This window comes from Nerophis lumbriciformis, linkage group LG10 (assembly GCF_033978685.3).
Source record: "Nerophis lumbriciformis linkage group LG10, RoL_Nlum_v2.1, whole genome shotgun sequence".
In the NCBI taxonomy this organism is placed as follows: Eukaryota; Metazoa; Chordata; class Actinopteri; order Syngnathiformes; family Syngnathidae; genus Nerophis; species Nerophis lumbriciformis.
This window is the reverse complement of record NC_084557.2, coordinates 34,610,121-34,632,513: the sequence shown is the minus strand read 5'-3', so window position 1 is coordinate 34,632,513 and position 22,393 is coordinate 34,610,121. Positions and strand designations below refer to the sequence as shown.

The window sequence follows — 22,393 nt, the reverse complement described above, 5'->3', positions numbered from 1 at the left end:
AGAAAGTTGAGTGGTGTGTTTGATAAGTTCAGTCTATTGATGATATTAATGTGCCCTATGTCTTTTTTTCTATCTCTTGTAGCTCAGTTAAACTTTTCTTGCTGGATATAATATTGAATACAGCTTTTAACTGGTAAATTAAGTAGAATATGCTCCACCTAATCTTCCAGTCCCGTACTATCCCTTCCACCAACTCTCCAAGACACAAGGGGAAGAAGAATATATTTCTCCTTGGATAAAAGAAGGCAGCTGAAACTTTTTCCATAGCATTTAATGTCCGAAAGCAGTGATGTAGTGATTGATTCATTAAACCAAAGCTGTAATGAGAAAAGAAATTCCAACTTCAATTTGAAACACAAAATGTAATTGGATTTTTTTTTTACTGAGAAGTCCCTTTGTACAATTATGATTAAAGCAAAATTAATTGTATGAAAATGTCCTCAGAGATACGGAAAATTAGATGGAACAACGCTTGGACAACATGGACATTATTCTAAAAATATTGTGCATGGGGATCGATCGATTTCTTTTTTTCTCTGTGTCCTATCTTTTTCTCGCTATGTTAATTTTATCTGAAATTAGGGTGAACCATGCAGGCGTGGAAGTTGAAATTAGCCTGAAGATGTTTCATTTACAAAGACAGAAACACTTTGTCAGGCAGCAATTGTTTCCAAGCATTATCTCTGCCTGCTTTTAATTGCTTTGGAAGTGAAATTAACAGAATTAGAAAAATTGCCTCACCCTTTTTCTACAAGCTTCTTTATTCACAGTCATTGTTGTGCGCTTTGTATAGATTATAGATGCCTTTGTTCCAGCATTGTAAATATATATGCCCCAAGTCATGGCTTTAGCTCCGAAACAATCCCACTACTGGTTTGACACAAGCAAATTAGAATTAATTTACAACCTGTCTCGAATGAGGCAGGGGGGTGCGCACTGAAATCATGGATTTCTGTCTGAATTGAAGTCACTAAATGTGTTTTCCTCCCTTTCCATTGTTCTACCATCTAGTTTTCTTCCCTTTTAAAAGAAATGACTACTTTGAATCAATCATTTAAACATATCCCATCTCCTCTCACAGGGATTGGAAATGTGATCCTTTACCAACAAACCAGCAAATAAAAAAAACCTAACCGGGTCCGACGGCAAACAAGAAAAAATTCACAGTGCTCAGTGTACTATTTCAAGCAGGATGTTGTATTAATCTTAAAGAGGGGGCTTTAATAATGAAGTCGTTTTTCCCCGTTTTATGGATATAATCTTCAAACGGGCAAAAATAGATCAAAAGTACTGTATAATTACTATGGTCAGCAGGGATTGTGAAATTGTAATTGATACAGATCAGCCCTTTACTAATCACTCTTTTAGCTTCAATTTTTAGGTATACTGCAATTTGGCTTTAGGTCCCCTTTGGCTTCTGCCATTAATCTTATGGATTAGATAAAGTGGGTCCCTGTCTTGAAACCATTTTTTAATGGTTCAGTGTGCATGTATTTTTTAGTTTAATTTTAAAATGGTTTCCCTCTCTTTTCTTTTGTGTATGGATGCTAATGAATGAAACAAGTGCGATTCATTCAATTAATGTAGTTCAATAAAACAATATGTTTTTTATTTGTATAATTATTTTTTTTCAACACCTATAATTCCTTTATTGATGTGCTCCTTAATAAATCATCCACATTTTTAAATGATGATTCCCTTTTTTATATACAGGTAGGGATACTTGATGAAATTAAAAGACAATTATCAAGTCATTAAATTAATAATATTTATTTTTAAGTCCGGGTATTTAAACATTAGGTTGGTATATTGCACATACTTTTTTACATTCTGTACACATGGGCAAATATGCATATATCAAGAAATGATTCTCAATTGAAATACAAGTAAATAACATTTTCAATAGGATGACATAAATTTGTGATGCAAAGATCGATGCGCTTTACAAGATTCACATGAACTTTTTGCCATGTCCCCACTTTTACCTTACAGTGAATTTGTAAAGTATTCACAGCACTTCACTTTCTCCCCTTTTTGTTATGTTACAGCCTTATTTCAAAATGGAATAAATGTATTTTTGTCCACAAAATTTTACACATAACACCCTATAATGACAATTTAAAGAAGTTTATTTTTTTTTGAGCTTTTTGAAATGTATTCAAACTTAAAAAAAAGTTAAACGAAAGATAAATCAATACTTAATAAAAGTGCATCAACTGTTGATGCATTTTTGGCAGCAATTAGAGCTTCAAGACTTTTTGCCGCAATCTTAGCACACCTCAATGCAGTTTCGCCGATTTATTTTTGCAGGACCTCTTAGGCTCCATCAGGTTGGATGGTTAGCGTCGGTGCACAGACATTTTCAGATCTCTCCAAAGATGTGCAATCGGATTCAAGTCTCAATGACATTTACGGAGTTGTCCTGAAGCCATTCCTTTGATATCTTGGCTGTGTGCTTGGGGTTGAAAGATGAACGGTCACCCTATTCTGAGTTTAAGAGTGGTCTGGAGCAGGTTTTCATCCAGGATGTCTCTGTGCATTGCTACATTCATTTTTCACTCTATCCTGTTTAGTCTCCCAGTTCCTACTGCTGAAAAACATCCCCACAGCATGATGCTGCCACCACCATGCTTCACTGTAGGGATGATATTGGCCTGGTGATGATCGGTGTCTGGTTTCCTCCAAACATGATGCCTGCCATTCATGCCAAAGAGTTCAATCTTTGTCTCATCAGACCAGAGAATTTTGGTCTGAGAGCATTTCAGGTGCATTTTGGCAAACTTAAACAAATTAATGGCTTCCGTCTGACCACTCTACCATCCAGGTCTCATAGGTAGATTTCTGCAGAGATGGTTGTCCTTTAGTTCTCTTCTCTGCACTGAGGAATGCTGTAGCTCTGACAGAGTGACCATCGGTTCTTGGTCACCTCCCTGACTATAGGGCCCTTGTCCTCCAATCGCTCAATTTAGACGGCCGGACAGCTCTTGGAAGAATCCTGGCGGTTCCAGATTTCTTCTATTTACGGAAGGATGATGGAGGCCGCTGTGCTCATTGGGACCTTCAAGGCAGCAGATATTTCTCTGTACTCAGATTTGTGCCTCAAGACAATACTATCTTCGCGTTCTACAGACAATTCCTTCGACTTCATTCTTGGTTTGTTCTCTGTAATGCACTGTCAGGTGTGGGACCTTATATTTAGACAGGTGTGTGCCTTTCCAAATCATGTCTAACCAACTGAATGTACCGCAGGTGGACTCCAATTAAGATGTCAGTTGAAACAGGATGCATCTCAGCTCAAATTTGATCTTTATGGCAAAGGCTGTGAAAACATATTCACATGTGATTTTTTTTTTTTTTTTTTTGTAAAAACTTCTAAAAAAAAAAAAAAAAAGAAAAGAAAAAATCGTCATGTGTAGAGGTTTGAGGGAAAAATGGATCAATTCCATTTTGGAATAAGGCTGTAGTGTAACAAAATGTGGAAAAAGTAAAGCACTGTGAATACGCATGCGGCTCTTTGATCACTCTGATGCGGCTCAGCTGCATACTTGCCGACCCCCCCCGATTTTCCCGGGAGCCTTCCGGATTTCAGTGCCTCTCGCAGAAAACTCCCGGGATTAATATTCTCCAATTTTCACCCTTACAATAATAATAAGGGCTTGCCGTGATGGTGCAGCATTTGGCGCCCCAAACAGCGTGCCAACCCAGCCTCTTATCATATGCATATTCTGTTTGCACACATAAGTGACAGCAAGGCATACTTGGTCAACAGCTACACAGGTTACACTGACGGTGGTCATATAAAACAACTTTAACACTCTTACTAATAATGCGCCACACTTTGAACCAAAACCAAACAAGAATGACAAACACATTTCGGGAGAACATCCGCACCTTAACACAACATAAACACAACAGAACAAATACCCAGAATCCCATGCAGCCCTGACTCTTCCGGGCTACATTATACACCCCTGCTACCACCAAACCCCCCCCCGCCCCCTCTGTGCGTCGGTTGAGGTGGGCGGGGTTTGGTGGCGGGGGTGTATAATGTAGCCCGGAAGAGTTAGGGCTGCATGGGATTCTGGGTATTTGTTCTGTTGTGTTTATGTTGTGTTACGGTGCAGATGTTCTCCCGAAATGTGTTTGTCATTCTTGTTTGGTGTGGGTTCACAGTGTGGCGCATTATTAGTAAGAGTGTTAAAGTTTTTTATACCGCCACTGTCAGTGTAACCTGTGTGGTTGTTGAACAAGTATGCCTTGCTGTCACTTACGTGAGCAAGCAGGAGCCCCGTACAACCTGTGGCTGGGCTGGCACGCTGGTAGAAATGGGCGCTAAGTGCTGTACCATCACGGCACGTTCGAGAGAATAGTTGCCCTGAAATTCGTAATCTGCCGGACAAATCGGGAGGGTTGACAAGTATGACGCTGTCAAGCGCTATTCTTATTAAACCCGCGGGCCGCACTAACAATCAATTTTCATATTAAGGTGTGGGCCGCGTGTCTGAGACCCTTGGTTTATACATAACACAAAGCAAAAAAAAAACTTTGTATGCAGTGTTATTTCATTTTGAATTTCAATAGATTTTTGTGGCTCCCATTGTTTTCTTTAATTTGTGAAACTGGTCAATATGGCTCTTTGAGTGGTAAAGGTTGCTGACCCCTGGAATAGACTGTATATCCAGACTTTGAATTTTCAAATATACAACTACAACTTATAAACTCATAATGATACATTTTATTGTAGTTGCAATTGCTATATTGTGTCAAATGCAATACAATATTTATGTGAAACTGTCAATGTGCTCAAACAGTTGTCATTCCAAAGACCCAACAAGCCATTTTAATTAAATTTTCAATTCCAGTCACCCAGGGGGGATCCCCACATCTGTGGTCCTTTCCAGGGTTTTTCGTTGTTCCCATTGGATTGAGTTTTTTCTTGCCCTGATGTGAGGTCTGAGCCGAGGATGTCGGTGTGGCTTGTGCAGCCCTTTGAGACGTTTGTGATTAAGAGCTATATAAGTAAACTTTGATTGACTTAGATTTAATTGAAGCGGTTTCTTGGTGTTTTTCTTGTATATTTTTAAATATTACATAACCAAGTGAATGTATTACTTTTATCTAACTGCAATCTAATGATGTTTTCACTTGGTAGGAGCTTGAAAGAGCCATTTGTTTTGTAGCAACACAATTACCATCAAACATAACCACAAGTTCTGTCACAACTTAGTGACTGTACGGTAGTGGTGTAAATACTGTACATAGTATGTTTCATCCTCCATCTTCGCCTCCCAGGTTCCCTTGGTGAGCTTGACAGCAACGATGACAGCACTCTTGACGACCTGAGCCTTTCGGGGGAGGAGGCAGAGGCCTCAGACCCAGATGATTCAGCAGAGGGGGAAAGCAGCACTCCTCCATTATACACACCACTGTACAATGAAGGTGAGATTCTTACACATGCCTAAAAGTCTAATTGTACCCATTTAGAAATAAATAAATACATGAATAAATCCATCGTAACACTCCCATATTTTTAGCAGAATACAAGTCACTAGTTTATTTATTTTTCACGTTTATACTTTGTGTTTTAATAGCACTTAAGATTTCAACGTAAGTACAATTTTTATTATATTGTTGAATTTTAAGATTCAATGGCGATATATTTTAAGCGTGTCCAAAGGTTTGACTGGTATACTTTGTATTTGTATATATATTTGGTGGTATAGGTCAAAGGAAATAGGCTTGTAAAAAGGTTAAGATTCATTTTACATTTATTTAAAGTAGGGCTGTCAAAAAATAAAGAGTTACTCCATGTGATTAATCAAAAAACAAAATATTGCATTAATACTTGTATATGCAGATTAATCCCGAAATTAATTTTAACCACTCATGCTTCTTTTCCTTAACCGTAGATGGTTACCTGAAAGGCTGCAAGGGTTGTTATTTGATCAGTGATCAGGTCAATGCATACATCAACGCAAAGACGAGTAAGGAGACTCCGAACAGTATTCTGGTTGTCAAATTTCACTTAAAAAAAAAGTGTGTATATATATATATATATATATACTGTATATATATATATATATATATACAGTATATATATATATATATATATATACATACAGTATATATATATATATATATATATATATATATATATATATATATATATATATATATATATATATATATATATATATATATATATTGTGTGTGTGTGTGTGTGTGTGTGTGTGTGTGTGTGTGTGTGTGTGTGTGTGTATGTATATATATATATATATATATATATATATATATATATATATATATATATATATATATATACAGTCACGATCAAAAGTTTACATATACTTGTAAAGAGCATAATGTCATGGCTGTCTTGAGTTTCCAATAATTTCTACAACTGTTATTTTTTTTGTGATAGAGTGATTGGAGCACATACTTGTTGGTCACAAAAAACATTCATGAAGTTTGGTTATTTTATGAATTTATTATGGGTCTACTGAAAATGTGACCAAATCTGCTGGGTCAAAAGTATACATACAGCAATGTTAGTATTTGGTTACATGTCCCTTGGCATCACATGGACAAAGATACATAATTTCTACAACTCGTAACGTAACATACAGATTAATGGATGCATAACACAAACAGAACAGTATTCCTTTTTAAATAAATGATTCAAATGTGCCCTCATTGCATACAATACATACAGTCACAATCAAAAGTTTACATACACTTGTAAAGAACATAATGTCATGGCTGTCTTGAGTTTCCAATCATTTCTACAACTCTTATTTTTTTGTGATAGAGTGATTGGAGCACATACTTGTCGGTCCCAAAAAACATTCATGAAGTTTGGTTCTTTATTATGGGTCTACTGAAAATGTCACCAAATCTGCTGGGTCAAAAGTATACATACAGCAATGTTAATATTTGGTTACATGTCCCTCGGGAAGTTTCACTGCAATAAGGCGCTTTTTTGACCTCTCCTCTTGACAAAATTGGTGCAGTTCAGCTAAATATGTTGGTTTTCTGACATGGACTTGTTTCTTCAGCATTGTCCACACATTTAAGTCAGGACTTTGGGAAGGCCATTTTAAAACCTTAATTCTAGCCGGATTTAGCCATTTCTATACCACTTTTGACGTGTGTTTGGGGGTCATTGTCCTGTTGGAACACCCAACTGCGCCCAAGACCCAACCTCCGGGCTGATGATTTTAGGTTGTCCTGAGGATATTGGTGGTAAACCTCCTTGGGTCTTATGTTCTTTACAAGTATATGTAAACTTTTGATCGCAACTGTATATATATATATATATATATACACACACACAAGAAAAGTTAAACACAAAGATCACATCATTTATAGAAGTAAACATTTTTCAAATAACATGCAAATGTACACAGAAAACAGCAATAACTAACATCGGTACATTAATGCACACATTTACAATACTTCACTATTTCAGCTACACAATAATAAAACATAGTCAACTTATTGCGGTCTAAAAAAGTAAATTAAAAGATTTGAGACTTTACTTCCAACGTTGAAAAAAGCTGCGGGCACGAAGCTGTCTACAATGGCCGGATATATGTCTCTACGGGGTAAAGAGAGGGGCAAAGACCACGGAGGTTTGTTCAACATTACGATAGTCAAGGTCTCGTATTTTAATCACTACTGTCACCCCAGCTTGACATGTTTGCTTTTAGCTTTTATAAAAGAATAAATAAAGCTATACTTGCATTATAGAGTCGCTGTTTCTTCTCCGCATAGCGCCGCCATGTTGAAAATAATTTTCAGAGTTGAATTCGCAAAGGATCTCGAGATATGAAAGGATGTGAAGTGTACACGGATGCACACTTTCTGATAATGGGAGAAAAGGACACATTTGCCAGCCGGATTCAAAGGACACTTGCAACTTTTTAAAATGGGACAGCCTTTGCGCACTGCGATGACGTCAGCACCCCACAAATGCGCACTATGAAGGATACAGCCGCCGAATTGAGCTATCGTCTTCTGCTTCATTGTCAGCCGTTCACTCAGGGGGCGTGTTCTGTCAGGTTTAAAAGTTGACTTTAAAACACAAGTCATTGGTGCAGCATTTTGATTTGAAACAAACCTTCTCTCATTTCATTTGTCATAAAAAATGTGTCTGTCAAAATGGAGGCTTGTTCGAAAAGTGCTCCATTGTATAAGTTTAATTTGTTTTCTGCGTGCTCGTTTATAAAGTGTATATGGTTCAGAAGTCACATTATGGTTAACGATGTGTACTTTTAACTACCGTATTTTCCGCACTATAAGGCGCACCGGATTATAAGGCGCACCTTCAATGAATGGCCTATTTTAAAACTTTGTTCATATATAAGGCGCACCGCATTATAAGGCGCATAGAATAGACGCTACAGTAGAGGCTGGGGTTACGTTATGCATCCAGTAGTTGCGAGACCTGTTGTGGCTCAATATTGGTCCATATATAAGGCGCACCAGATTATAAGGCGCACTGTCAGCTTTTGAGAAAATTTGAGGTTTTTAGGTGCGCCTTATAGTGCGGAAAATACGGTATATTATGAGTGTCAGGTTTTAATGAGTCCATATAAGATTTAGGGCGAAAATGAGGATCGCTCTAAACCATTCACATGATGCTCGGACGAATTTCTAGCTTTTCCGCAGTTTGGTGGGCCCTGACGTTGATCTTAAAGTTAAAGCAAACATTTCTCAATTAATGGTTAAAACTTACTATATTACCACCAAGGATTGTTCCTTTTTTATTTTATTCATTGCAATGAACTATATGCTTGACATTATTTTAAGGGTCTGAGCATGCTAAACTCCCCTTTGTTTTTATTTTTGGTTTGAACTTCAGTAAATTGTCAGGACCATTCGGATTGCTGGGTGAGATATTTGAAAAACGAGGTATAATTACAGAAGAAGTAAAACATTTGTAGAAGATTGAAATATTTATACTGGATATAAATATGTGCTTGTATAAAAAAATGCTTAGGTTCAATCTGGAAACTGGTGAATATGCCCCCTCAATGCACTTCTTATCCGGTGCCTCCCGCCTTGTACCGTCTGATAGAGTGTTCAGTCATATTCTTTTGACTTATTCAAGATTTCACTGGCTGTGTTTTTTTAATCTAAAAAATTCCTGCTCTTGTGAAATTTTGGGGCTGGAAGTGATAAGCGTCTGTTGGTTTGGTTGGGTTGATAAAGCCATGGAAATTCTGTCAGGTGCTAATCGAGACAAGATTAGAGATTAGCAAGGTGTTTGTGTGCGTGTGTGTGAAAAAGAGAGGTGAGGGGTGTGTTATGGGTGTAATAGAGAATTAAAAGAAAAAAGAAGTTGTCAATACTAAAAGCTTCTTTGTTTTCTTTTTTTGTGTTTTACCTTTTTTCCTTTTTTAACAAACACACACATACACGCACACGCACACGCTTCCACACACCATCCCATCGTACTATGTATTTCCTCCACCTTTCTCTAGGGTTCCTTGGTTGCCCAGCGCTGCCATTATCAGTTCTCTGTAAATCAGCCATGTTTGACGAACCTGCTCTTTCAACCTGGGATCAATACCAGGTCTTTATCTGGCCAGTGCTGGCTAATAAAGGCAAGGCCCCTTATCCACCATCTGGAAGAGCGAGAGAGAGACAATCGCGCGCACACACACACACACACACACACACACACACACACACACACACACACACACACACACACACACACACACACACACACACAAGCATATACCCGCACACAGGCAATAAGTACACCCCATAACTAGCAAAAAAGAAAACACATTCTAACAGTAGCAAAAACAATTCCTGTCCCTACCATCCCCATCTCAATTTTTTAATAGCGTATTATTACACACATACACACACCTATGCATTTGTTTTTTATTCTATGTTCTGGGTTTATTTTTCAGTTTTTCTTCTTCTCTCCCTTCTAAGAATTTCTCAATACTCGCAAGCAGCTTCTAGTGCGTGTTTACAGAAAAATATTCAACAATCATTATTTCTGTATCACAGGAAGCCTAGCCATAATCTTACTGATAAATCAGTGTGTAGCCCTGTTTTGACCTCAGACTCTTAGGGCCAATTACCCCATCCTTGTTTGAAATATTATTTAGTTTAACCTTATTTAGTTGCATATTGGTGGACACTTACAGTCACGATCAAAAGTTTACATACACTTGTAAAGAACATAATGTCATGGCTGTCTTGAGTTTCCAATAATTTCTACAACTCTTATTTATTTGTGATAGAGTGATTGGAGCACATACTTGTTGGTCACAAAAAACATTCATGAAGTTTGGTTCTTTTATGAATTTATTATGGGTCTACTGAAAATGTGACCAAATCTGCTGGGTCAAAAGTATACATACAGCAAAGTTAATATTTGGTTACATGTCCCTTGGCATCACATGGACAAAGATACATAATTTCTACAACTCTTATTTGTTTGTGATAGAGTGATTGGAGCATTTATGAAGTTTGGTTCATCACATCACATGGACAAAGATAAGACCTTCTGGAGGAAGGTTCTGTGGTCAGATGAAACAAAATTGAGCTGTTTGGCCACAATACCCAGCAATATGTTTGGAGGAGAAAAGGTGAGGCCTTTAATCCCAGGAGCACCATACCTACCGTCAAGTATGGTAGTGGTAGTATTATGCTCTGGGCCTGTTTTGCTGCCAATGGAACTGGTGCTTTATAGAGAGTAAATGGGACAATGAAAAAGGAGGATTACCTCCAAATTCTTCAGGACAACCTAAAATCATCAGCCCGCATGTTGGGTCTTGGGCGCAGTTGGGTGTTCCAACAGGACAATGACCCCAAACACACGTCAAAAGTGGTAAAGGAATGGCTAAATCCGGCTAGAATGAAGGTTTTAGAATGGCCTTTCCAAAGTCCTGACTTAAACGTGTGGACAATGCTAAAGAAACAAGTCCATGTCAGAAAACCAACAAATTTAGCTGAACTGCACAAACTTTGTCAAGAGGAGTGGTCAAAAACTCAACCAAAAGATTGCCAGAAGCTTGTGGATGGCTACCAAAAGCATCTTATTGCAGTGAAACTTGCCAAGGGACATGTAACCAAATATTAACATTGCTGTATGTATACTTTTGACCCAGCAGATTTGATGACATTTTCAGTAGACCCATAATAAAGACCCAAACTTCATGAATGTTTTTTGTGACCAACAAGTAAGTGCTCCAATCACTCTATCACAAACAAATAAGAGTTGTAGAAATTATTGGAAACTCAAGACAGTCATGACATTATGTCCTTTACAAGTGTATGTACAATTTTGATCGCGACTGTATGTATTGTAGGCAATGAGGGCACATTTGAATCCATCCATCCATCCATCCATCTTCTTCCGCTTATCCGAGGTCGGGTCGCGGGGGCAGCAGCTTAAGCAGGGAAGCCCAGACTTCCCTCTCCCCAGCCACTTCGTCCAGCTCCTCCCGGGGGATCCCGGGGGATCCCGAGGCGTTCCCAGGCCAGCCGGGAGAGATAGTCTTCCCAGCGTGTCCTGGGTCTTCCCCGTGGCCTCCTACCGGTCGGACGTGCCCGAAACACCTTCCTAGGGAGGCGTTCGGGTGGCATCCTGACCAGATGCCCGAACCACCTCATCTGGCTCCTCTCGATGTGGAGGAGCAGCGGCTTTACTTTGAGCTCCCTCCGAATGACAGAGCTTCTCACCCTATCTCTAAGGGAGAGCCCCGCCACTCGGCGGAGGAAACTCATTTCGGCCGCTTGTACCCGTGATCTTGTCCTTTCGGTCATGACCCAAAGCTCTTGACCATAGGTGAGGATGGGAACGTAGATCGACCGGTAAATCGAGAGCTTTGCCTTCCGGCTCAGCTCCTTCTTCACCACAACGGATCGATACAGCGTCCGCATTACTGAAGACGCCGCACCGATCCGCCTGTCGATCTCACGATCAACTCTTCCCCCACTCGTGAACAAGACTCCGAGGTACTTGAACTCCTCCACTTGGGGCAAGATCTCCTCCCCAACCCGGAGATGGCACTCCACCCTTTTCCGGGAGAGAACCATGGACTCGGACTTGGAGGTGCTGATTCCCATCCCAGTCGCTTCACACTCGGCTGCGAACCGATCCAGTGAGAGCTGAAGATCTTGGCCGGAGGAAGCCATCAGGACCACATCATCTGCAAATAGCAGTGACCTAATCCTGCAGCCACCAAACCAGATCCCCTCAACGCCCTGACTGCGCCTAGAAATTCTGTCCATAAAGGTTATGAACAGAATCGGTGACAAAGGGCAGCCTTGGCGGAGTCCAACCCTCACTGGAAACGTGTCCGACTTACTGCCGGCAATGCGGACCAAGCTCTGACACTGATTATACAGGGAGCGAACTGCCACAATAAGACAGTTCGTTACCCCATACTCTCTGAGCACTCCCCACAGGACTTCCCGGGGTACACGGTCGAATGCCTTCTCCAAGTCCACAAAGCACATGTAGACTGGTTGGGCAAACTCCCATGCACCCTCAAGGACCCTGCCGAGAGTATAGAGCTCGTCCACAGTTCCACGACCAGGACGAAAACCACACTGTTCCTCCTGAATCCGAGGTTCGACTATCCGGCGTAGCCTCCTCTCCAGTACACCTGAATAGACCTTACCGGGAAGGCTGAGGAGTGTGATCCCACGATAGTTGGAACACACCCTCCGGTTCCCCTTCTTAAAGAGAGGAACCACCACCCCGGTCTGCCAATCCAGAGGTACCGCCCCCGATGTCCACGCGATGTTGCAGAGTCTTGTCAACCAAGACAGCCCCACAACATCCAGAGCCTTAAGGAACTCCGGGCGGATCTCATCCACCCCCGGGGCCTTGCCACCGAGGAGCTTTTTAACTACCTCGGCAACCTCAGCCCCAGAAATAGGAGAGCCCACCACAGATTCCCCAGGCCCTGCTTCCTTATAGGAAGACGTGCTGGTAGGATTGAGGAGGTCTTCGAAGTATTCCCTCCACCGATCCACAACATCCGCAGTCGAGGTCAGCAGAGCACCATCCCCACCATACACGGTGTTGACACTGCACTGCTTCCCCTTCCTGAGGCGGCGGATGGTGGTCCAGAATTGCTTCGAAGCCGTCCGGAAGTCTTTTTCCATGGCCTCCCCGAACTCCTCCCATGTCCGAGTTTTTGCCTCCGCGACCGCTGAAGCCGCACACCGCTTGGCCTGTCGGTACCTGTCTGCTGCCTCAGGAGTCCCATGAGCCAAAAGAACCCGATAGGACTCCTTCTTCAGCCTGACGGCATCCCTCACCGCCGGCGTCCACCAACGGGTTCTAGGATTACCGCCACGACAGGCACCAACCACCTTGCGGCCACAGCTCCAATCGGCCGCCTCGACAATAGAGGTACGGAACATTGTCCACTCGGACTCAATGTCCAGCACCTCCCTCGTGACATGTTCAAAGTTCTTCCGGAGGTGGGAATTGAAACTCTCTCTGACAGGAGACTCTGCCAGGCGTTCCCAGCAAACCCTCACAATGCGTTTGGGCCTGCCAGGTCTGTCCGGCATCCTCCCCCACCATCGCAGCCAACTCACCACCAGGTGGTGATCGGTAGAAAGCTCCGCCCCTCTCTTCACCCGAGTGTCCAAAACATGAGGCCGCAAATCCGATGACACAACTACAAAGTCGATCATGGAACTGCGGCCTAGGGTGTCCTGGTGCCAAGTGCACATATGGACACCCTTATGTTTGAACATGGTGTTTGTTATCGACAATCTGTGACGAGCACAAAAGTCCAATAACAAAACACCACTCGGGTTCAGATCCGGGCGGCCATTCTTCCCAATCACACCTCTCCAGGTTTCACTGTCGCTGCCAACATGAGCGTTGAAGTCCCCCAGTAGAACGAGGGAATCACCCGGGGGAGCACTCTCCAGTACTCCCTCGAGTGAATCCAAAAAGGGTGGGTACTCTGAGCTGCTGTTTGGCGCGTAAACGCAAACAACAGTCAGGACCCGTCCCCCCACCCGAAGGCGGAGGGAAGCTACCCTCTCGTCCACCGGGTTGAACTCCAACGTGCAGGCTTTGAGCCGAGGGGCAACAAGAATTGCCACCCCAGCCCGTCGCCTCTCACTGCCGGCAACGCCAGAGTGGAAGAGAGTCCAGCCCCTCTCAAGAGAAGTGGTTCCAGAGCCCTTGCTGTGCGTCGAAGTGAGTCCGACTATATCTAGCCGGAACTTCTCCACCTCACGCACTAGCTCAGGCTCCTTCCCCCCCAGCGAAGTGTTACCACATTTGAATCATTTATTTAAAAAGGAATACTGTTCTGTTTGTGTTATGCATCCATTAATCTGTATGTTACGTTACTGTGGAAGGTATGCATAACATGGAGATTATCCCATTATATTTAGGGTAAGAGTACAAATCACCACTTCTGGTCATCAATTATAGACATACATGAGACCTACAGTCAGTTTAGAATTGTGAATGTTTGAACTTATTATACATATATGGAGACTGCACAGAAAACTTGAGGCGACTGTGCTGACTGTCCCATCCACTGTGATAGCTCAAATTAAGCTTGTTTATGTTGACTGTTAGGGAGGAAGTATAATTTGCAGTGTGTTGATTATTTTTTTGCATTTACTTATCCACCAGATAGATAAGAAGAAATGCTGGACAGGTGATTGGTCAGACTACAACTGGGAATATTTTAAACATTGGCATTTGAGTTTTGACTCTTCTTCGTTTTTTTCAGACATACAACGTCTTTTTTTTATTCCTCTGATTTCCTCTTTTTGGGTTTTTTAGCAGTATATACTGTAACAGCGCGTAGATATTGCGATCTTTCCAGGTGGGTGTTCGACAGCCATGCTTTACTGCAAACAAGTTCGCACCGTGCATGCGCTTCACTATATATCGCGTCAGCCAATGAGGAGGCTCCTTCGTGGGCTCTGCTCACCCCTCAGTTCTCTAAATCTTGTAAATGAATCTGTAGGGGTTGACTGCCATGCAGACGAATGATTTTGTCCTCTGGAATTTTATTTACTAAAATACTTAATTATAAGGCACAGACAGCACGCATACATACCATTTTTTCAGAAATGATTACTGTTATATTTTATATGATGCTAATATGATTTTTTTTTTTTAGTTAAAGAATATAGCTTAGGTACCCCACCTTTAATATATTACATTCTAACTTGAAAAAAAAAAACATTTAACTGGTTCTGTGACAAAGCTTGTAACCCAAAACACTTGTATCTCAAATTAACATTCTCCATTTCATATAGTTTGCCTATTGTTTAATTTAATCCATGCTCGGCCCCTATAATGCAAACATTGTAATGTAACATTTTATAAATGAGGTTCCGGGTGTGGCATAGTTACGTATTTTTTCTAAACTTAAAATACATTTACAAAATGTAAATACTGTTATTAAAGACTAACATGATTCGGAAATAAACCTCTTGGACTCTGTTACCTATTAACATATTAAAAAAAACAAAAAAAAAACAGAATCAGAAACAGTGATAACACATTTTGGTAGCTTTTCACCCAATCCAGAACTGCTCCCCTGATGCTGTATTGTTCTAATTTGTCGATTAGGACATTGTGATTGATTGTGTTGAATGCTTCTGTTAAGTCCATCAATAATGCAGCTGCCCACTGTTTGTTATCCATTGCGTTGGTAGTAATCTCTTCTATTATTCCCATCAATGCCGTTGTTTTTTAGATGTTTTCTGTGTATCCGTATTGGTATTTTGACAGTAATTTATGTTTGTTTATAAATATATCTAATCTGTTGTAATGTTACATTAATAATGTACATTCATTTTGGAATTGTGGGAGTAATGAAACTGGTCTGTAGTTTGTGAATTGATGTTTGTCTCCTGTCTTGTAGATTGGTATTACTTTGACAATTTCCTTTTTATCTGGGAAGTTTCTGATTTAGAATGATAGATTTCTTATGCATGGTAAGGGTTCTGATATTTTCTTGATGACCTTTTTTATGATTTTCATATTGAGTCCGTTATAATTGATGGATGTTTTAAATTTACTGTTGTTATTTCTTCTACTCTCACATGAGTTAGGAACATTAACTTAAGATTTCTGTCTATTTAGTTCCTCAGATCATCAGATAAATGAGGGCCGGTGTATATTACCTTGCAGGTTTGGTCTTATATTCACAAAATAGTTGTTCAAATCCATAACACATTCTTCCATAATGCCCTTTCTGTCATTTCCAATGTTAAAGTATTGAGGTAATCTGCTTTCTTTTTAGTACTTTTCTTATTTATAATGTTTGATTTCGTGAAGTGAAGTGAATTATATTTATATAGGGCGTTTTCTCGAAAGACCATAAGCGCTTTACATAGTGAAATCCATTTTCTACTAGGGATCAGTGACATGCAGTCAGGGGAGGCAGGTGAGGCGGGGCCTCACGTGCCATCATGGTAAGAAAAAAAATGTAAGAAGAAAAAAATAATAATTAAATTGTTATATGTATCCATTGATTATACTATAAAGTTATTTTCCACTTAACTTCACCAGTTTTAGATTATTTTAATTTAAAATCGCTGAATTTTCACATTTGCCGTTCAAATACTGAGAAGAGACTTGCGGTGAGTCACCAGCCAGTTGAGCCTCACCATGGATTGCGCAATGACTCAGCTAACTGCTGGCCTGCTGTGCAGTGAGACCGTATTGCTATATAAATTATATCATACATTTCCATAGTTTAGTTAGCTGAGGTATATAATGTACAGTGTATTTTGTCAACAACTGGATGTGTGTAACGTATTTCTTGTGCTGAGCAATCATAAAACGGCTGCGAAGACGCACTGGCTGAGGCTCGCAGTAATCCCGCCTCCTGGTGGAAGAGGGCGCTAGTGATCCCAGAGATCATTCATGCGACTACTCGGCTGCAGAAGAAGTGACAACAAGCAGCAACAGTTAGCAGCGATCGTTTATTTTTTCCTCTCGCCTGGACTTTTAACATAGAGGATTACATATCTAAAATAAAACAGTTTTCGAAACTGGACTTTCAATCGAAACAGGAGGTAATAATTAAAGGAAGATCTCCATTGAGAGAGAGAGAGACTTTTAAAACTGAAGAAAGATAAGGAAGACTTCTATAAACAAGTTATTGATGCTTTTGTTCAGAAGGAGCGGCGCATGGACTTCATTTATAAGTAAAGGTAAGACCATAATAACGTTTTTTTTATTAAATGTGCTTTTTTGTGTGCTACAGTTTGTATGTGTAAAGTTAAAGTTAAGTTAAAGTACCAATGAGTGTCACACACACACACTAGGTGTGGTGAAATTTGTCCTCTGCATTTGACCCATCCCCTTGCTCACCCCCTGGGAGGTGAGGGGAGCAGCGGCGCCGCGCCTGGGAATCATTTTTGGTGATTTAACCCCCAATTCCAACCCTTGATGCTGAGTGCCAAGCAGGGAAGAATGCTGGTATGAGCTTTTAAACATAACCCGTTAACTGCTGCCAATCAAATGGTGAATAAGATACTCTTTAGGGTTCATATGTTTGTAAATATGACTGTGATGAAGTCAGTGCCTCACCAGTCATGAACCTCACCGCACGTCACTGCTAGGGATGTAATAGTATTAAAAATACAGCAGTATTTCAGTTTCAAAGTCTTCTCAATAATACCGTGACGTATGACGGTATCAAACGAAAACTTGGTGAGTGTAGTTTTTTCTGCCGTTTTAGCGTTGACAGGGTCTGTAAAATAACTACATCTTCCAGAATCCTCTGCGCAGCGCGGGAACACAATTTTTGTGTAAATATCTTGACAAATGGGAGATTTACTATATAAGTAAAGAAGAGCAGGCAGCAGCTCACACATTCTCATACTTTCTGTAACATCCAGAAAGAAATAATGTCAGCCAGCTTGAAAAATGTCTCAACTATAAGCTATGTGAAGCAGCCTACTATTGATTATTTTTAAATGTTCTCAATATTTCAGGGTTCCTCACGAGGAAACCTTACGACGATCCATGAACTGCTAAAAAATTGAGTAGATCAGCGGTTGCCAACCCGTGGATCGCGATCGACCAGTCGATCTTTGGGACCCTACCGGCTGATTGCTAAAATATATATCTATATATATAAAAAAAACAACTATTAATATGACATCAGTAACACCTCTACCCAGAGAATGACCAACAGATCTGTCTTCAGGCAAGCATTTTCACCCCTGAACACGCCCGCACGCCTCTGCCACCCTGTCTTCAGCCTCACATCCCACGGCTCTCGACACCGCGGCCACTCCCCGTGACCACCGCACACTACACCCGCTTGTCTCGCAAACGCGCATTGCATGACCTGCAGATCATCGAGCTGCAACAATGCATTAAGGTTGACTGTTGCAATGCATCGAAAGTTTTCGAGCATCCGACATAAAACAACTCCTACCTCAACACGAGTCCATGATCATCATCGCTTGCCTGCGACCAGAAGCTAACAAGCCAAATATGAGGGTCCGTGAACATTGCTACAAAGTACGGATTATAAAAAATTACATGTGCAAAGTCTGTAATATATGTTAAAACAAGGCGGCAGCTACCGAAGGGCTTTCCGGTCCATCCCGTCTTTATCACACAGGAAAAAGCCGCCAGGTGAACAGCTGATTTTACTACTTCCGGAGCTGACGTAGGACAACCATGTGACTCGCGTCACATATGTGACCATGAGATGAACAAATATAGGACAATACTAAGACTATAGGGGCCATAAACAGTTAGCTTTTAAAGAAGGGGTGCAAAAGTGTGGCACAGAGACCATTTATTGCCCGTGTCTCATTTGTCATTGGCCCTAGGGAAGTTAAAAAAATAAATAAATAAAAAACACTAGCAAAACTTGGGAAAAAGCAAGAAACACAATGAGAAAAAGCCAAAATGTTGACCTCAGCCAATATTAACGACACAAAGCTTTGTCTTTAAACAGAAAATATACATACCTGTCTGTGTGTATATATATATATATATATATATATGTATATGTATATATATATATATATATATATATATATATATATATATATATATATATATATATATATATATACATACACACACACAAACACACACACACACACACACACCTATATAGAAAGTACTTTATTGATCCCTGGGGGAAATTCAGATTCAGCACCACCGTTCGCTCACAATAGACAATGATATTAATAAATAATATAATATATTATATATATATAATATATAATATATGAATAATATAAATATATTCTACGTATATTCTACATTTAAGTGCATATATATATATATATATAGGTGTGTGTGTGTGTGTGTGTGTGTGTGTGTTTGTGTGTGTGTATGTATATATATATATATATATATATATATATATATATATATATATATATATATATATATATATATATATATATATATATATATATATATATATATGAAACGTAGTTGACGCAGGGGTAGATCTTGCTTTGGTTTTTGGCTGAGACCAAGGTTGTAATGTAGAGAGAACTTTTGTTTGAGTCCATGCCATGAAGTAATTATTTATATTTATTTTCCATCCATTTTCTACCACTTGTTTCTCAGTGTGTAGTGGAGGGCGCGGGACAGATGTACTGTAGGTGACCACATCATTGCACTCAAACTCACATTCACACATTAATGCCAATTCAGTGTTGCCAATCAGCCTATCCCCAAGTGCATGTCTTTGGAGGTTGGATGAAGCTGGAGTACTGAGAGCGAACCTTTGCAGTCACAGGGAGAATATGCAAATTCCAAACAGAAAGACCCCGGCACCTTCCCTTTGTGAGGCACGCGCGCTAATCACTGATCCACTGTGCTGCTAATTCTTATTTTTTGGTTTGAAAAATGACATATTTTTACCAATTTTCCCAGATTTCACGTTTTGAAATGCGAATGTTGATGCTCGTCTGACCCACAGCATTAGACACACATAATAAAGGTGAAATCCCTTGATGCTTTTTTTTGGTGCTAAATTAACTATAAAATTAGCACCGAATAAAACATTTTGTCGTTACTGGTCCGACGTTTTATAAAATTAAAAACAAATTAAAAACATTTTTTTAAAGCCTTGTCCAGCTGTTTTCTGATATGTACTAATCATGTTTAGCTAACTTAAACCGCAAATGAATATCGGCTCCAAATATCGGTTATCGGCCTCCTTCTCTACTAAAAATTGGTATTGGCCCTGTGAAAAACATTATCAGTCGATCTCTAATTAACTACACTATTAATTAACTACAGAATGCAGTCAATATGCTCTTTACAGATTTGTTTCTCTTCTGCTTTTCTTGCGACACTGTGTCTCTTCTTCATTGTATTGATTGTGCGTATGTATTTAAATAGCGCCACTGTCGCCATTTATGCAGCTGCACAAATTTCACTCTCTCGCAGCTATTCAGGGTTGCATCTACCTCGTCTGTCCCTCTGTGCAGCCGTAGAGTGAATAGTATGCGCCAGGGGGAGTTGAAAAACACAAAAGGTCAAAAATAACGCCAGCAAAAAAGAAATATAGAAATTAGTTAGGAGTTGAGATTGTTGGATGACTTTGCCCTGCCTGTGTGACAGGGGAAGTTGAGCTTATCAGATTGATGGAGACTGTCTTGCTATGTGGGGGGGAGGAGAAGGTTTTGGCAGAGAAGTGTCTGTCGACTCCTCCTGATACCTGCCTCCCTGTCTGAGATGATATGGGAGATAATATTGATAATATTAAACGCAATAACTGTGTCTCCAGCTCTCCTCCCACGCTGCATCCCTTTGCAGGATAAAATCAATGTGCCATTCAATGTGATTTATAGCTGAAAATAATGGCACTATTTAAGCAGGGAGAGGTGTGTGTGCATGTTTTTGTCTGCGTGTGTTGGTGTGTGTTTACAGTGTGTTGCTGCTTATGCGTGTTTGCATGTAGATGAAATTGAAAGGCGGACATTAGAAACGATTGATGTTGTATGTATGTGTGTGTGAGTGAGTGTGTTGATGTATTTGACGTGGCAGATCCAATCTCTCAACGGTTACATTAATAACGTTGGCATGTAAGGGTGTGTCTCGTTGCCATAGTGCTTTTTATGGCTGATATTGATTGGACACTATCGCTCTTTATCAAAGTGGGAATGTGAAGGTAAACACTGCTTTTGTGCAGTAATAAAGTGTTGGAGGCTAAAAACAGCAAACAAGTTTAGAGTTAAAATGAATTAATTACAATTTTAGGTATTGCATTTTTGTTTTTGTCAGTTAATAAGACAAAGTGTTTTGATTGTGTATTTGGCCCGCTGACCATCATCCAAATAGGCTTGATTAAACTATTAAAACTAGGGTTGCTCATGTATGCAGTACTCCCACTACCCCGCAGGGGGCAACAGCAAGACATATGTGTCACAATGAAGCAGCAATCGAAGAAGACTACTCTCTCAACCCTTAAAAAAATCGAATTATATTTCGAAGGTCAGACTTTTAACAGCGATTTGACAACAGAGTAGGAATATTCTGCACCAAGCAAGTGCTCGAGTTATTGTTTCCTCTTAGACCTTTTAAGCGACAGACACATTTGTTTTCGACATTGCCAACAATGGTAGAAATTCACACATGTAAGCTTCATCACGAAACTCGGTCAACTATTTGTAAGTGGATAATGTGCATGAATATTTTTGGTTTGTTTTGTATTGAAATTGCTGACTTTTTTTGTATTTGTGGTCGTGTTGTTTTTGTCTGAGAGTAACTCTGGCGATTAAAGCTCGTTTAATGCATGTAGCGCTAAATTTGACCAGTAAAGGGCCATAATGCTACACCTTAGGTTTAATTGTGTGCAACGTGGATGTTGTTTTGCTTCTGTGTAAACATTTGTAGTTTATTGTGTGAATGTATTAACATTAAACCTTCTATTTTGTTTATGTAATATACACAGTGGACAATATTTATGTAAAATAAACAACGGACTTTATACTTTAGTAATGTTTATTTTATGTTAATTTTTAGTCTAACAAACCTAAATGAAGGAAGAAATGTAAAAAAATAAAACTGAAGAAGGAAAACAATTCAAAAGAAGGAACATCAATCCTCAGCAAAACTTCTGGAGATTCTGTTAACTATCTGTCTAGCTGCGCACGCTGGATTGAGCAGCGAGGGCAGAATGATAAATTTTTTGACAGTGCAGTGTGAAAGCCAATGTGTTTACTTTGCAATTAAGTAAACACAGTCTCAATATAACGTGTGTAGGCACTTTTTGACAAAACATCCACATTTTGATGTCCGACCCCTGGGCCCTTTGGCTCTTGAAACTGCGGCTCTCTTCATTATGTAGTTGAATAGCCCTTGGCAACTGTTTGCGATCCAATGTCTAGAGCAGTTTGCCTGCCTCGCTGGCTGTGCATTTGGGAT

The 22,393-nt window shown here is 40.0% G+C and overlaps 1 protein-coding gene across 2 annotated transcripts in view; it reads left to right on the top strand.

Annotated features, from left to right (window-relative positions):
• The window catches only part of zfpm1 (zinc finger protein, FOG family member 1), a 247,512-nt gene that overhangs the window by 112,469 nt on the left and 112,650 nt on the right, over window positions 1–22,393 (top strand). For both annotated transcript variants that reach the window (XM_061969767.2, XM_061969768.2), the window contains one exon: window positions 5,293–5,439. In XM_061969767.2, the coding sequence (XP_061825751.2) occupies window positions 5,293–5,439 (147 nt within the window). The remainder of the gene's footprint in view (window positions 1–5,292; window positions 5,440–22,393) is intronic.